This window comes from Clinocottus analis, unplaced genomic scaffold, assembly GCF_023055335.1.
Source record: "Clinocottus analis isolate CAN_PGR_092001 unplaced genomic scaffold, fCliAna1.0.p SCAF_63, whole genome shotgun sequence".
Lineage (NCBI taxonomy): Eukaryota > Metazoa > Chordata > Actinopteri > Perciformes > Cottidae > Clinocottus > Clinocottus analis.
The window spans coordinates 65001-78002 of NW_027176222.1; the positions used below are offsets into that span (position 1 = coordinate 65001).

Below are 13002 nucleotides of genomic sequence, written 5' to 3' on the forward strand. Positions count from 1 at the left end.
TTAACCTGAGTTATAATATCTATGTTAATATGTGTTATAATATCTATGTTAATATGTGTTATGATATCTATGTTAATATGTGTTATAATATCTATGTTAATATGTGTTATAATATCTATGTTAATATGTGTTATAATATCTATGTTAATATGTGTTATAATATCTATGTCAACCTGTGTTGTAATATCTATATTAATGTGTGTTATGTTACCTATATTAATGTGTGTTATGTTACCTATGTTAATGTGTGTTGTGTTACCTATGTTAATGTGTGTTATGTTACCTATATTAATGTGTGTTGTGTTACCTATGTTAATGTGTGTTGTAATATCTATATTAATGTGTGTTATGTTACCTATATTAATGTGTGTTATGTTACCTATGTTAATGTGTGTTGTGTTACCTATGTTAATGTGTGTTATGTTACCTATATTAATGTGTGTTGTGTTACCTATGTTAATGTGTGTTGTGTTACCTATGTTAATGTGTGTTATGTTACCTATGTTAATGTGTGTTGTGTTACCTATGTTAATGTGTGTTGTGTTACCTATGTTAATGTGTGTTATGTTACCTATGTTAATGTGTGTTATGTTACCTATATTAATGTGTGTTGTGTTACCTATGTTAATGTGTGTTGTGTTACCTATATTAATGTGTGTTATGTAATAATAATGCAGTAACTTCTTCACAGGCCATTTGGAGTCCCTCTCCAGCCTGGAGCTCAGCCAAAGATCAGACGTGTGCTTCACAGCATCTGAGGGAGCTTTTTGCTCACAAGAGTACTTGGGCTGAGTTATGAATTATGAGACCCATGTTAGCAAAGCTCAAATAAAAGAGATCATCGAAGCACTTGAGAGAACTTGAGAGCTTCAGACGACTCCACCTCTCTCAAGAGGAGCAGTGGGAGAAGCCTCCAGTCCAGATCCAGCCTCAGAGGAGCTGCTGGCGTCTCTTGAGACCAGTGAAGGACCCGTGTGGCCTGTTGGTCTCCACCTGCCGCAGATCAACCAGACGAGCCGCACGAGACGCGAGTCTGACTTCAGGGACTCGGCTCAGCGCCTGCAGTCGTTCTACACCTTCCACAACTTTGTGAGTTATTAATCTTCAGCAGAAGACCAAGAGGTCTGAGAGCCCCGCATCAGAACACCAGCAGCTCTGACGACAGCGCAGCCATCCACACTCATGCAGGTGATGCTGGATATGTATTTCCTTATTCACAGTTCTGCTTCTACACTGTAATATACATTTTACAAATTAAGTTTTTATATTTGACAGTAAAAATGAATACATTTGTTCAATGTTCCATCTTCATAAATAGCTTTGGTAAAAACTCCACCAGAGTTTGTGGGACAAAGTCTTCAACATGTCAAAATATGAAGTATTGTTTTTTTCAGAAGGATGCAGCCTGATGAACAGCGACAGTGTAAAAGAGCCACAGAGCATCTTCACGGCAGCCTGAAGTCACAAAGTTAAAGAACAACTCACCATGTTGGAGTTTGATGCTGTCCAGTCCAGTAGATGAGCCACAATGCTGCAGGGGAGGGGAGGGCCTGACACTGCTCTCTCTCTCTCTCTCTCTCTCCTCTGCTCTCTCTCTCTCTCTCTCTCGTCTCTCTCTCTGTCTCTCTCTCTCTCTCTCTCTCTCTCTCTCTGTCTCTCTCTCTCTTCTCTCTCTCTCTCCTCTCTCTCTCTCTCTCTCTCTCTCTCTCTCTCTCTCTCTCTCTCTGTCTCTCTCTCTCTCTCTCTCTCTCTCTCTCTCTCTCTCTCGCTCTCTCTCGTCTCTCTCTCTCTCTTCTCTCTCTCTCTCTCTCTCTCTCTCTCTCTCTGTCTCTCTCTCTCTCTCTGTCTCTCTCTCTCTCTCTCTCTCTCGCTCTCTCTCTCTCTCTCTCTCTCTCTCTCTGTCTCTCTCTCTCTCTGCTCTCTTTCCTCTCTCCTCTCTCTCTCTCTCTTCTCTCGCTCTCTCTCTCTCCTCTCTCTCTCTCTCTCTCCTCTCTCTCTCTCTCTCTCCTCTCTCTCTCTCTCTCCTCTCTCTCTCTCTCTCTCCCTCTCTCTCGTCTCTCTGTCTCTCTCTCTCTGTCTCTCTCTCTCTCTCTCTCTCTCTCTCTCTCTCTCTCTCTCTCTCTGTCTCTCTCTCTGTCTCTCTCTTCTCTCTCTGTCTCTCTCCCTCTCTCTCCCTCTCTCTCTCTCTCTCTCTCTCTCTGCTCTCTCTCTCTCTTCTCTCTCTCTCTGTCTCTCTCTCTCTGTCTCTCTCTCTCTGTCTCTCTCTCTCTCTCTCTCTCCTCTCTCTCTCTCTCTCTCTCTCTCTCTCTCTCTCAAACAAACATGTATGTGTCTCATTCTTCTATTTCTGGGGCAGACACACATTCATATTCAAACTAAACCTTATATTATAATTAATATGATAATTTAAGTCAGCAGGACGGTGTGTGTGTGTGTGTGTGTGTGTGTGTGTGTGTGTGTGTGTGTGTGTGTGTGTGTGTGTGTGTAAGGTGATGAAGGAACATTTCACACAGCACCTGCCCTCTGTTGGCTTTGCTGTTCTCATGGGATCTGTTGCCAATAAGAAATATATTAATATTCATGGAGGTCATGAACTATTTGTCTTCATGCTTCTGCGTCTGAGAAAGAGACATAGCATAAATAAATAAAGGAATATCTCGTCTCTTCACCTCCAGCGCGACCCGGTGAGACGCATGAAGGCACATTCGGATCAGGCAAAAGGTTTCATTCCTCTGGTCCATGAGCACTGAGACGTGTGATGGAAACACCAAAGACCTTCACAGAGAACAACAGTATCATAACCTGGTCAGATATTCACGTTTATGAGTGGTCAGATTAGGAATAATCTGCAATATTATGGCCACAACATACAAAAGATGTTATTCACATTTAGCTCACTGCTCATGTTCTGTCCATTTGAGATATGACAGTAGTGGCACAACAACAACATATGTGACTTTATCAGATTTTCCATCAAATTAAAAAAGAAAGTCATGTTTTTATACAGAGGACTTTGTCCACCGGGAGGCAGCACGGTCCGTGAGTTTTGCGTCCAACGGATTTTCGTTTTGAAATGAGAAAACCAAAATCAGGAAACGGCTCGTTTCCCGATTCCCGTTTAGAAATATGAAAACAAAAAACGGAAAATGGGTCATTTTCCGTTTTTTGTTTGGATAATAGAAAGCGAAAAGCGACCCGTTATCTGATTTTCTTTGATGTGCTTAAACATGGACATCCAGAGTATAAATACTGCGTGGAAATCTTCTTTCTCACTTCCTCGCAGGTTTCTGTGTCGTGACCCGGAAGTTGCTCACACGAGCGTGACAGTCACGTTCCTGTCAGCAGAGGGCGCTGCGGAGGTTTCTGTGTTGTGACCCACAAGCTATCAGGAGCTGCGGTGGATTTCATTTAGAGTCAGACATCCACGAGACGCACCTCAACACAAGGGCACTGCAGGAATATGCAGCTTTTATTTCAGAACATGAATGAATGTCTTGTGGTGACATCGCCACTGCGTCATGGACCCAGTTTGAGACGACGCGGGTTCTTCAGAGAGGAAAGTGTGGAGCTGCAGCCATGTCTCCTTCAAGTTATGGCCCCCAGAACGAAAACGCATCTTCAGTTACGCTGACGAGACACATATGTTCTCCCTGTTTACGTCTGGGTTTGATCTATTACAAATACGTTGATGATACACATATTTTGGCAACAAAGTCATGAAACATTCAAACGAGCAGAAAGCCGGGGGACACAACATCCGGGTTTCAAAGTAGTGAGTGACATGGATGTGTTCAGAACATCTGTGACCACATCTCCACTGTACCAGCAGTTTGTGTTTGACATAGTACAACATGTCTGTATGACCAGTACAGTGAAGATGGAATATGTTTCACGTCAGCTGCAGCTGATTTGACCAGAGAGATGATCCAGTGTCTGCTGAGGTCACTGCAGTGCTTCACTGCACTGGATGGAGTTTATCACCCACTTTGGGCTGCATTCACAAAAACAGAAGGAAAAGCAATCAGCGTGAAAGCGATACAACAATTACACAAGCACCCGATTATCAACGTATTTGTAAGAAACAATAAAACTAAAATATGTGTATCATCAACGTATTTGTAATACATCAAACCCAGACGTAAACAGGGAGAACATATGTGTCTCGTCAGCGTAACTGAAGATGCGTTTTAGTTCTGGGGAACATAACTTAAGGGTGATGACGTGATGTCATGAATGATGTCACGAGGGAGGGTGATGTCATGAATGATGTCATGAGGAAGGGTGATGTCATGTGGGAGGCGGTGATGTTGTGGATGATGATGTCATGAGCAGCAGCTGCTGCCAGAGGCCCAGATGGTGGTCTGCACCCTCCCGCCATAGAAAGGGTAAGAAACTTAAATAACATTCAACACAGTCATTGTTGGCAGAAAACATCATGTGGCTTCCTCTACGACATAACATAAATATAATCTTTATTTAGTTTCCACATTTGAGAGCATTAGTTCCACAAAAGCCTCATTAGTTAGACACCAGGCTGCAAATAGAACATGAAACCATCAACCCAGTCATCTACAGACGCAGCACGCCTGCTATGATGTCACACCCCAGGACCGGTCCGCTCATACACACGTCAGGCTGAGATGGACCATGTCATCATGTCATCATACATCATGTCATCATGTCGTCATACATACCGACATCCATGTCATCCATGTCATGCATACCTGTCATACATGTCATCATACATACGTGTCATCATACATACGTGTCGTCATACATACGTGTCGTTATAAATACATACATGTCGTCATACATACATGCATGTCGTTATAAATACATACATGTCGTCATACATACATGCATGTCGTTATAAATACATACATGTCATCATACATGTCGTCATACATACATACATGTCATCATACATAAATACATACATACATACATGTCGTCATCATACATATACATGTCGTCATACATACATACATACATGTCGTCATACATACATACATGTCGTCATACATACATACATGTCGTCACACATACATACATGTCGTCATACATACATGCATGTCGTCATCATACATACATACATGTCGTCATACATACATACATACATGTCGTCATACATACATACATGTCGTCATACATACATACATGTCGTCATACATACATACATACATACATACATGTCAACATACATGTCGTCATACATACATACATACATGTCGTCATACATACATACATACATGTCGTCATACATACATACATGTCGTCATACATACATACATGTCGTCATACATACATACATACATGTCGTCATACATACATACATACATGTCGTCATACATACATACATACATGTCGTCATACATACATACATACATGTCGTCATACATACATACATACATGTCGTCATACATACATACATACATGTCGTCATACATACATACATGTCGTCATACATACATACATACATGTTGTCATACATACATACATACATGTCGTCATACATACATACATGTCGTCATACATACATACATACATACATGTCGTCATACATACATACATGTCGTCATACATACATACATGTCGTCATACATACATACATGTCGTCATACATACATACATACATACATACATGTCGTCATACATACATACATGTCGTCACACATACATACATGTCGTCACACATACATACATGTCGTCACACATACATACATACATGTCGTCACACATACATACATACATGTCGTCACACATACATACATGTCGTCACACATACATACATGTCGTCACACATACATACATGTCGTCACACATACATACATGTCGTCACACATAGTTAAAATCCACTTTTAATACGAGGGAGACTCCTGACTCTAACCCAGTCAGGAGAGACTAACCGGGTTGAAACGTGACTTTGTGGGTCTGCATTTGGTCACAGGTGTCTTCCACACAGTCCTGTTCTCTGGGTCCCGGGACTAGAGCACTTCCTGGTTCACAGTATTCTGTGTTAATCCGTCACCAGAGAGGACACAACGGACGCTTCCTGTGAGTGTCCTGAACAGCGGAGCTCTGTAGAGTCCTCCAGTGTGTGGACCTCTATGTGGAGAACAGGGGGCCTGTAGACGCCGCCGTGAAGACGGGGCCCGTGTAGAGGCCTGGTCCGTCTGCAGGAACCTGAGAGGGACAAATCAGCCACACGTTAGTAGAAATGAACATTGAATTAATCAGATATTTCACCACAAGCTACTCTGAAACAAATACGCAAACAACTCCATGTGAGTTTAGAAACGCCATCATCAAGTCGTCTGAAACCTTTTCAGTTCACAACCTCACACCAGCTGCTGTCACTCATGTGAAGCAGCTTCATCTCACTGGTGTGGGACTCATTCAGGAAGCCTTTCTACAGACTGGGTCATGTGGTGCCTGGTGGACTGGGTCATGTGGTCTCTAGTGGACTGGGTCATGTGGTGCCTGGTGGACTGGGTCATGTGGTCTCTAGTGGACTGGGTCATGGGGTCCCTGGTGGACTGGGTCATGTGGTGCCTGGTGGACTGGGTCATGTGGTCTCTAGTGGACTGGGTCATGAGGTCCCTGGTGGACTGGGTCATGGGGTCCCTGGTGGACTGGGTCATGAGGTCTCTAGTGGACTGGGTCATGAGGTCCCTGGTGGACTGGGTCATGGGGTCCCTGGTGGACTGGGTCATGTGGTGCCTGGTGGACTGGGTCATGAGGTCCCTGGTGGACTGGGTCATGTGGTGCCTGGTGGACTGGGTCATGTGGTCCCTGGTGGACTGGGTCATGGGGTCCCTGGTGGACTGGGTCATGTGGTGCCTGGTGGACTGGGTCATGTGGTGCCTGGTGGACTAGGTCATGAGGTCCCTGGTGGACTGGGTCATGTGGTCCCTGGTGGACTGGGTCATGAGGTCTCTAGTGGACTGGGTCATGAGGTCTCTGGTGGACTGGGTCATGAGGTCCCTGGTGGACTGGGTCATGAGGTCTCTAGTGGACTGGGTAATGAGGTCTCTGGTGGACTGGGTCATGGGGTCCCTGGTGGACTGGGTCATGGGGTCCCTGGTGGACTGGGTCATGTGGTCCCTGGTGGACTGGGTCATGTGGTGCCTGGTGGACTGGGTCATGTGGTGCCTGGTGGACTGGGTCATGAGGTCCCTGGTGGACTGGGTCATGTGGTCCCTGGTGGACTGGGTCATGAGGTCTCTAGTGGACTGGGTCATGAGGTCTCTGGTGGACTGGGTCATGTGGTCCCTGGTGGACTGGGTCATGGGGTCCCTGGTGGACTGGGTCATGAGGACCCTGGTGGACTGGGTCATGAGGACCCTGGTGGACTGGGTCATGAGGTCTCTGGTGGACTGGGTCATGAGGTCTCTGGTGGACTGGGTCATGTGGTGCCTGGTGGACTGGGTCATGAGGTCCCTGGTGGACTGGGTCATGTGGTCCCTGGTGGACTGGGTCATGAGGTCTCTGGTGGACTGGGTCATGAGGTCTCTCGTGGACTGGGTCATGAGGTCTCTGGTGGACTGGGTCATGAGGTCTCTGGTGGACTGGGTCATGTGGTCCCTGGTGGACTGGGTCATGGGGTCCCTGGTGGACTGGGTCATGGGGGTCCCTGGTGGACTGGGTCATGGGGTCCCTGGTGGACTGGGTCATGTGGTCCCTGGTGGACTGGGTCATGTGGTCTCTCGTGGACTGGGTCATGAGGTCTCTGGTGGACTGGGTCATGTGGTCCCTGGTGGACTGGGTCATGTGGTCCCTGGTGGACTGGGTCATGTGGTCTCTGGTGGACTGGGTCATGAGGTCTCTGGTGGACTGGGTCATGAGGTCTCTGGTGGACTGGGTCATGAGGTCTCTCGTGGACTGGGTCATGAGGTCCCTGGTGGACTGGGTCATGAGGTCCCTGGTGGACTGGGTCATGAGGTCCCTGGTGGACTGGGTCATGTGGTCTCTCGTGGACTGGGTCATGAGGTCTCTGGTGGACTGGGTCATGTGGTCTCTGGTGAACTGGGTCATGTGGTCCCTGGCGGACTGGGTCATGTGGTCTCTCGTGGACTGGGTCATGAGGTCTCTGGTGGACTGGGTCATGAGGTCCCTGGTGGACTGGGTCATGAGGTCCATGGTGGACTGGGTCATGTGGTCCCTGGTGGACTGGGTCATGGGGTCCCTGGTGGACTGGGTCATGGGGTCCCTGGTGGACTGGGTCATGTGGTCCCTGGTGGAGTGGGTCATGAGGTCCCTGGTGGACTGGGTCATGAGGTCCCTGGTGGACTGGGTCATGAGGTCTCTGGTGGACTGGGTCATGTGGTGCCTGGTGGACTGGGTCATGTGGTGCCTGGTGGACTAGGTCATGAGGTCCCTGGTGGACTGGGTCATGTGGTCCCTGGTGGACTGGGTCATGAGGTCTCTAGTGGACTGGGTCATGAGGTCCCTGGTGGACTGGGTCATGGGGTCCCTGGTGGACTGGGTCATGTGGTCTCTGGTGGACTGGGTCATGTGGTCCCTGGTGGACTGGGTCATGGGGTCCCTGGTGGACTGGGTCATGGGGTCCCTGGTGGACTGGGTCATGTGGTCCCTGGTGGACTGGGTCATGAGGTCCCTGGTGGACTGGGTCATGTGGTGCCTGATGGACTTGGTCATGTGGTGCCTGGTGGACTGGGTCATGTGGTCCCTGGTGGAGTGGGTCATGAGGTCCCTGGTGGACTGGGTCATGAGGTCCCTGGTGGACTGGGTCATGGGGTCCCTGGTGGACTGGGTCATGTGGTCCCTGGTGGACTGGGTCATGAGGTCCCTGGTGGACTGGGTCATGTGGTGCCTGATGGACTTGGTCATGTGGTGCCTGGTGGACTGGGTCATGTGGTCCCTGGTGGACTGGGTCATGTGGTCCCTGGTGGACTGGGTCATGAGGTCCCTGGTGGACTGGGTCATGTGGTGCCTGATGGACTTGGTCATGTGGTGCCTGGTGGACTGGGTCATGTGGTCCCTGGTGGACTGGGTCATGTGGTCCCTGGTGGACTGGGTCATGAGGTCTCTGGTGGACTGGGTCATGAGGTCTCTGGTGGACTGGGTCATGTGGTCCCTGGTGGACTGGGTCATGTGGTGCCTGGTGGACTGGGTCATGTGGTGCCTGGTGGACTGGGTCATGAGGTCCCTGGTGGACTGGGTCATGAGGTCCCTGGTGGACTGGGTCATGTGGTCCCTGGTGGACTGGGTCATGAGGTCTCTAGTGGACTGGGTCATGAGGTCTCTGGTGGACTGGGTCATGTGGTCCCTGGTGGACTGGGTCATGGGGTCCCTGGTGGACTGGGTCATGGGGTCCCTGGTGGACTGGGTCATGGGGTCCCTGGTGGACTGGGTCATGTGGTCTCTCGTGGACTGGGTCATGAGGTCTCTGGTGGACTGGGTCATGTGGTCCCTGGTGGACTGGGTCATGTGGTCCCTGGTGGACTGGGTCATGAGGTCCCTGGTGGACTGGGTCATGTGGTCTCTGGTGGACTGGGTCATGTGGTCCCTGGTGGACTGGGTCATGGGGTCCCTGGTGGACTGGGTCATGGGGGTCCCTGGTGGACTGGGTCATGGGGTCCCTGGTGGACTGGGTCATGTGGTCCCTGGTGGACTGGGTCATGTGGTCTCTCGTGGACTGGGTCATGTGGTCCCTGGTGGACTGGGTCATGTGGTCCCTGGTGGACTGGGTCATGTGGTCTCTGGTGGACTGGGTCATGAGGTCTCTGGTGGACTGGGTCATGAGGTCTCTGGTGGACTGGGTCATGAGGTCTCTCGTGGACTGGGTCATGAGGTCCCTGGTGGACTGGGTCATGAGGTCCCTGGTGGACTGGGTCATGAGGTCCCTGGTGGACTGGGTCATGTGGTCTCTCGTGGACTGGGTCATGAGGTCTCTGGTGGACTGGGTCATGTGGTCTCTGGTGAACTGGGTCATGTGGTCCCTGGCGGACTGGGTCATGTGGTCTCTCGTGGACTGGGTCATGAGGTCTCTGGTGGACTGGGTCATGAGGTCCCTGGTGGACTGGGTCATGAGGTCCATGGTGGACTGGGTCATGGGGTCCCTGGTGGACTGGGTCATGGGGTCCCTGGTGGACTGGGTCATGTGGTCCCTGGTGGAGTGGGTCATGAGGTCCCTGGTGGACTGGGTCATGAGGTCCCTGGTGGACTGGGTCATGAGGTCTCTGGTGGACTGGGTCATGTGGTGCCTGGTGGACTGGGTCATGTGGTGCCTGGTGGACTAGGTCATGAGGTCCCTGGTGGACTGGGTCATGTGGTCCCTGGTGGACTGGGTCATGAGGTCTCTAGTGGACTGGGTCATGAGGTCCCTGGTGGACTGGGTCATGGGGTCCCTGGTGGACTGGGTCATGTGGTCTCTGGTGGACTGGGTCATGTGGTCCCTGGTGGACTGGGTCATGGGGTCCCTGGTGGACTGGGTCATGGGGTCCCTGGTGGACTGGGTCATGTGGTCCCTGGTGGACTGGGTCATGAGGTCCCTGGTGGACTGGGTCATGTGGTGCCTGATGGACTTGGTCATGTGGTGCCTGGTGGACTGGGTCATGTGGTCCCTGGTGGAGTGGGTCATGAGGTCCCTGGTGGACTGGGTCATGAGGTCCCTGGTGGACTGGGTCATGGGGTCCCTGGTGGACTGGGTCATGTGGTCCCTGGTGGACTGGGTCATGAGGTCCCTGGTGGACTGGGTCATGTGGTGCCTGATGGACTTGGTCATGTGGTGCCTGGTGGACTGGGTCATGTGGTCCCTGGTGGACTGGGTCATGTGGTCCCTGGTGGACTGGGTCATGAGGTCCCTGGTGGACTGGGTCATGTGGTGCCTGATGGACTTGGTCATGTGGTGCCTGGTGGACTGGGTCATGTGGTCCCTGGTGGACTGGGTCATGTGGTCCCTGGTGGACTGGGTCATGAGGTCTCTAGTGGACTGGGTCATGAGGTCTCTGGTGGACTGGGTCATGTGGTCCCTGGTGGACTGGGTCATGTGGTGCCTGGTGGACTGGGTCATGTGGTGCCTGGTGGACTGGGTCATGAGGTCCCTGGTGGACTGGGTCATGAGGTCCCTGGTGGACTGGGTCATGTGGTCCCTGGTGGACTGGGTCATGAGGTCTCTAGTGGACTGGGTCATGAGGTCTCTGGTGGACTGGGTCATGTGGTCCCTGGTGGACTGGGTCATGGGGTCCCTGGTGGACTGGGTCATGGGGTCCCTGGTGGACTGGGTCATGGGGTCCCTGGTGGACTGGGTCATGTGGTCTCTCGTGGACTGGGTCATGAGGTCTCTGGTGGACTGGGTCATGTGGTCCCTGGTGGACTGGGTCATGTGGTCCCTGGTGGACTGGGTCATGAGGTCCCTGGTGGACTGGGTCATGTGGTCTCTGGTGGACTGGGTCATGTGGTCTCTGGTGTGCTTCTCCTTACAACCAGGAGCGCAGCCGCACACGCTGCTGGTGTTGGTAGCTCATGGATAGATGAAGAGGTGTGAAAGGCCGCTGAGCAGTCTTTAGTATACTTTAGTACATTTCTCTGGCTGCAGTGTGTGTACGATCTGGATGTTTATGATGCTCCCTCTTGGACCAGACCACAATGTGATGAGATCCTGTTACCTCGCCCAGAGCCTGCAGGGCCACAGTAGCTGCCATGGCCTTGGCGTGTTTCTTATTGGGACTAGCGGTCTGGGGCTGGTGGTCCACGCCGTTCACAGTGACCTGGAGACCAGAGCACATGGATAGATGCTCAAATACTGGACCGGGGCACATTAAAGACACACAGCATGTGAATGAGCACGCAGACGAGAGGAGGGGAACTATCTTTAGCTTCCTGTTGAGTTTCCACTCTCACACAGCCAGCTGAGCAGGTTCAGGGTGCTGTGGGGCCCTGAAGAACCAGGAAGTGCATCTTCACTGGGCTCCTGATGCCACTGACCTGAACCCCATCACATGGACTCTAATACTTCATAACTCACTTCATAAATACACATATGTACCATTAAGGAAATGACCTGCAAATACAGAGAAGTAAACACTAATCACTACATAGAGAAGTAAACACTAATCACTACAGAGAAGTAAACACTAATCACTACATAGAGAAGTAAACACTAATCATTACATAGAGAAGTAAACACTAATCACTACATAGAGAAGTAAACACTAATCACTACAGAGAAGTAAACACTAATCATTACAGAGAAGTAAACACTAATCACTACAGAGAAGTAAACACTAATCATTACAGAGAAGTAAACACTAATCACTACATAGAGAAGTAAACACTAATCACTACAGAGAAGTAAACACTAATCATTACATAGAGAAGTAAACACTAATCACTACAGAGAAGTAAACACTAATCATTACAGAGAAGTAAACACTAATCACTACAGAGAAGTAAACACTAATCACTACAGAGAAGTAAACACTAATCATTACAGAGAAGTAAACACTAATCACTACATAGAGAAGTAAACACTAATCACTACATAGAGAAGTAAACACTAATCATTACATAGAGAAGTAAACACTAATCATTACATAGAGAAGTAAACACTAATCATTACAGAGAAGTAAACACTAATCACTACAGAGAAGTAAACACTAATCACTACATAGAAGTAAACACTAATCATTACATAGAAGTAAACACTAATCATTACATAGAGAAGTAAACACTAATCATTACAGAGAAGTAAACACTAATCATTACATAGAGAAGTAAACACTAATCATTACATAGAGAAGTAAACACTAATCACTACAGAGAAGTAAACACTAATCACTACAGAGAAGTAAACACTAATCATTACATAGAGAAGTAAACACTAATCACTACAGAGAAGTAAACACTAATCACTACATAGAGAAGTAAACACTAATCATTACATAGAGAAGTAAACACTAATCACTACAGAGAAGTAAACACTAATCACTACAGAGAAGTAAACACTAATCACTACAGAGAAGTAAACACTAATCACTA

The 13002-nt window shown here is 49.1% G+C and overlaps 2 protein-coding genes across 2 annotated transcripts in view; both read right to left on the reverse strand.

The window, feature by feature from the left end:
• Positions 1 to 3853, reverse strand: part of LOC137804774 (guanylate cyclase soluble subunit beta-2-like) — a 26917-nt gene extending 23064 nt beyond the window's left edge. The window contains exon 1 of the mRNA XM_068604154.1: positions 3824 to 3853. Coding sequence (XP_068460255.1) covers positions 3824 to 3853 — 30 coding nt within the window. The remainder of the gene's footprint in view (positions 1 to 3823) is intronic.
• A 1992-nt stretch (positions 3854 to 5845) lies between these two features.
• The window catches only part of LOC137804773 (protein SON), a 35852-nt gene continuing 28695 nt past the window's right edge, over positions 5846 to 13002 (reverse strand). Inside the window, exons 19-20 of the mRNA XM_068604153.1 lie at positions 11631 to 11732; positions 5846 to 6183 (exon numbers count right to left, since the gene is read on the reverse strand). Coding sequence (XP_068460254.1) covers positions 6106 to 6183; positions 11631 to 11732 — 180 coding nt within the window. The 3' untranslated portion in view covers positions 5846 to 6105. The remainder of the gene's footprint in view (positions 6184 to 11630; positions 11733 to 13002) is intronic.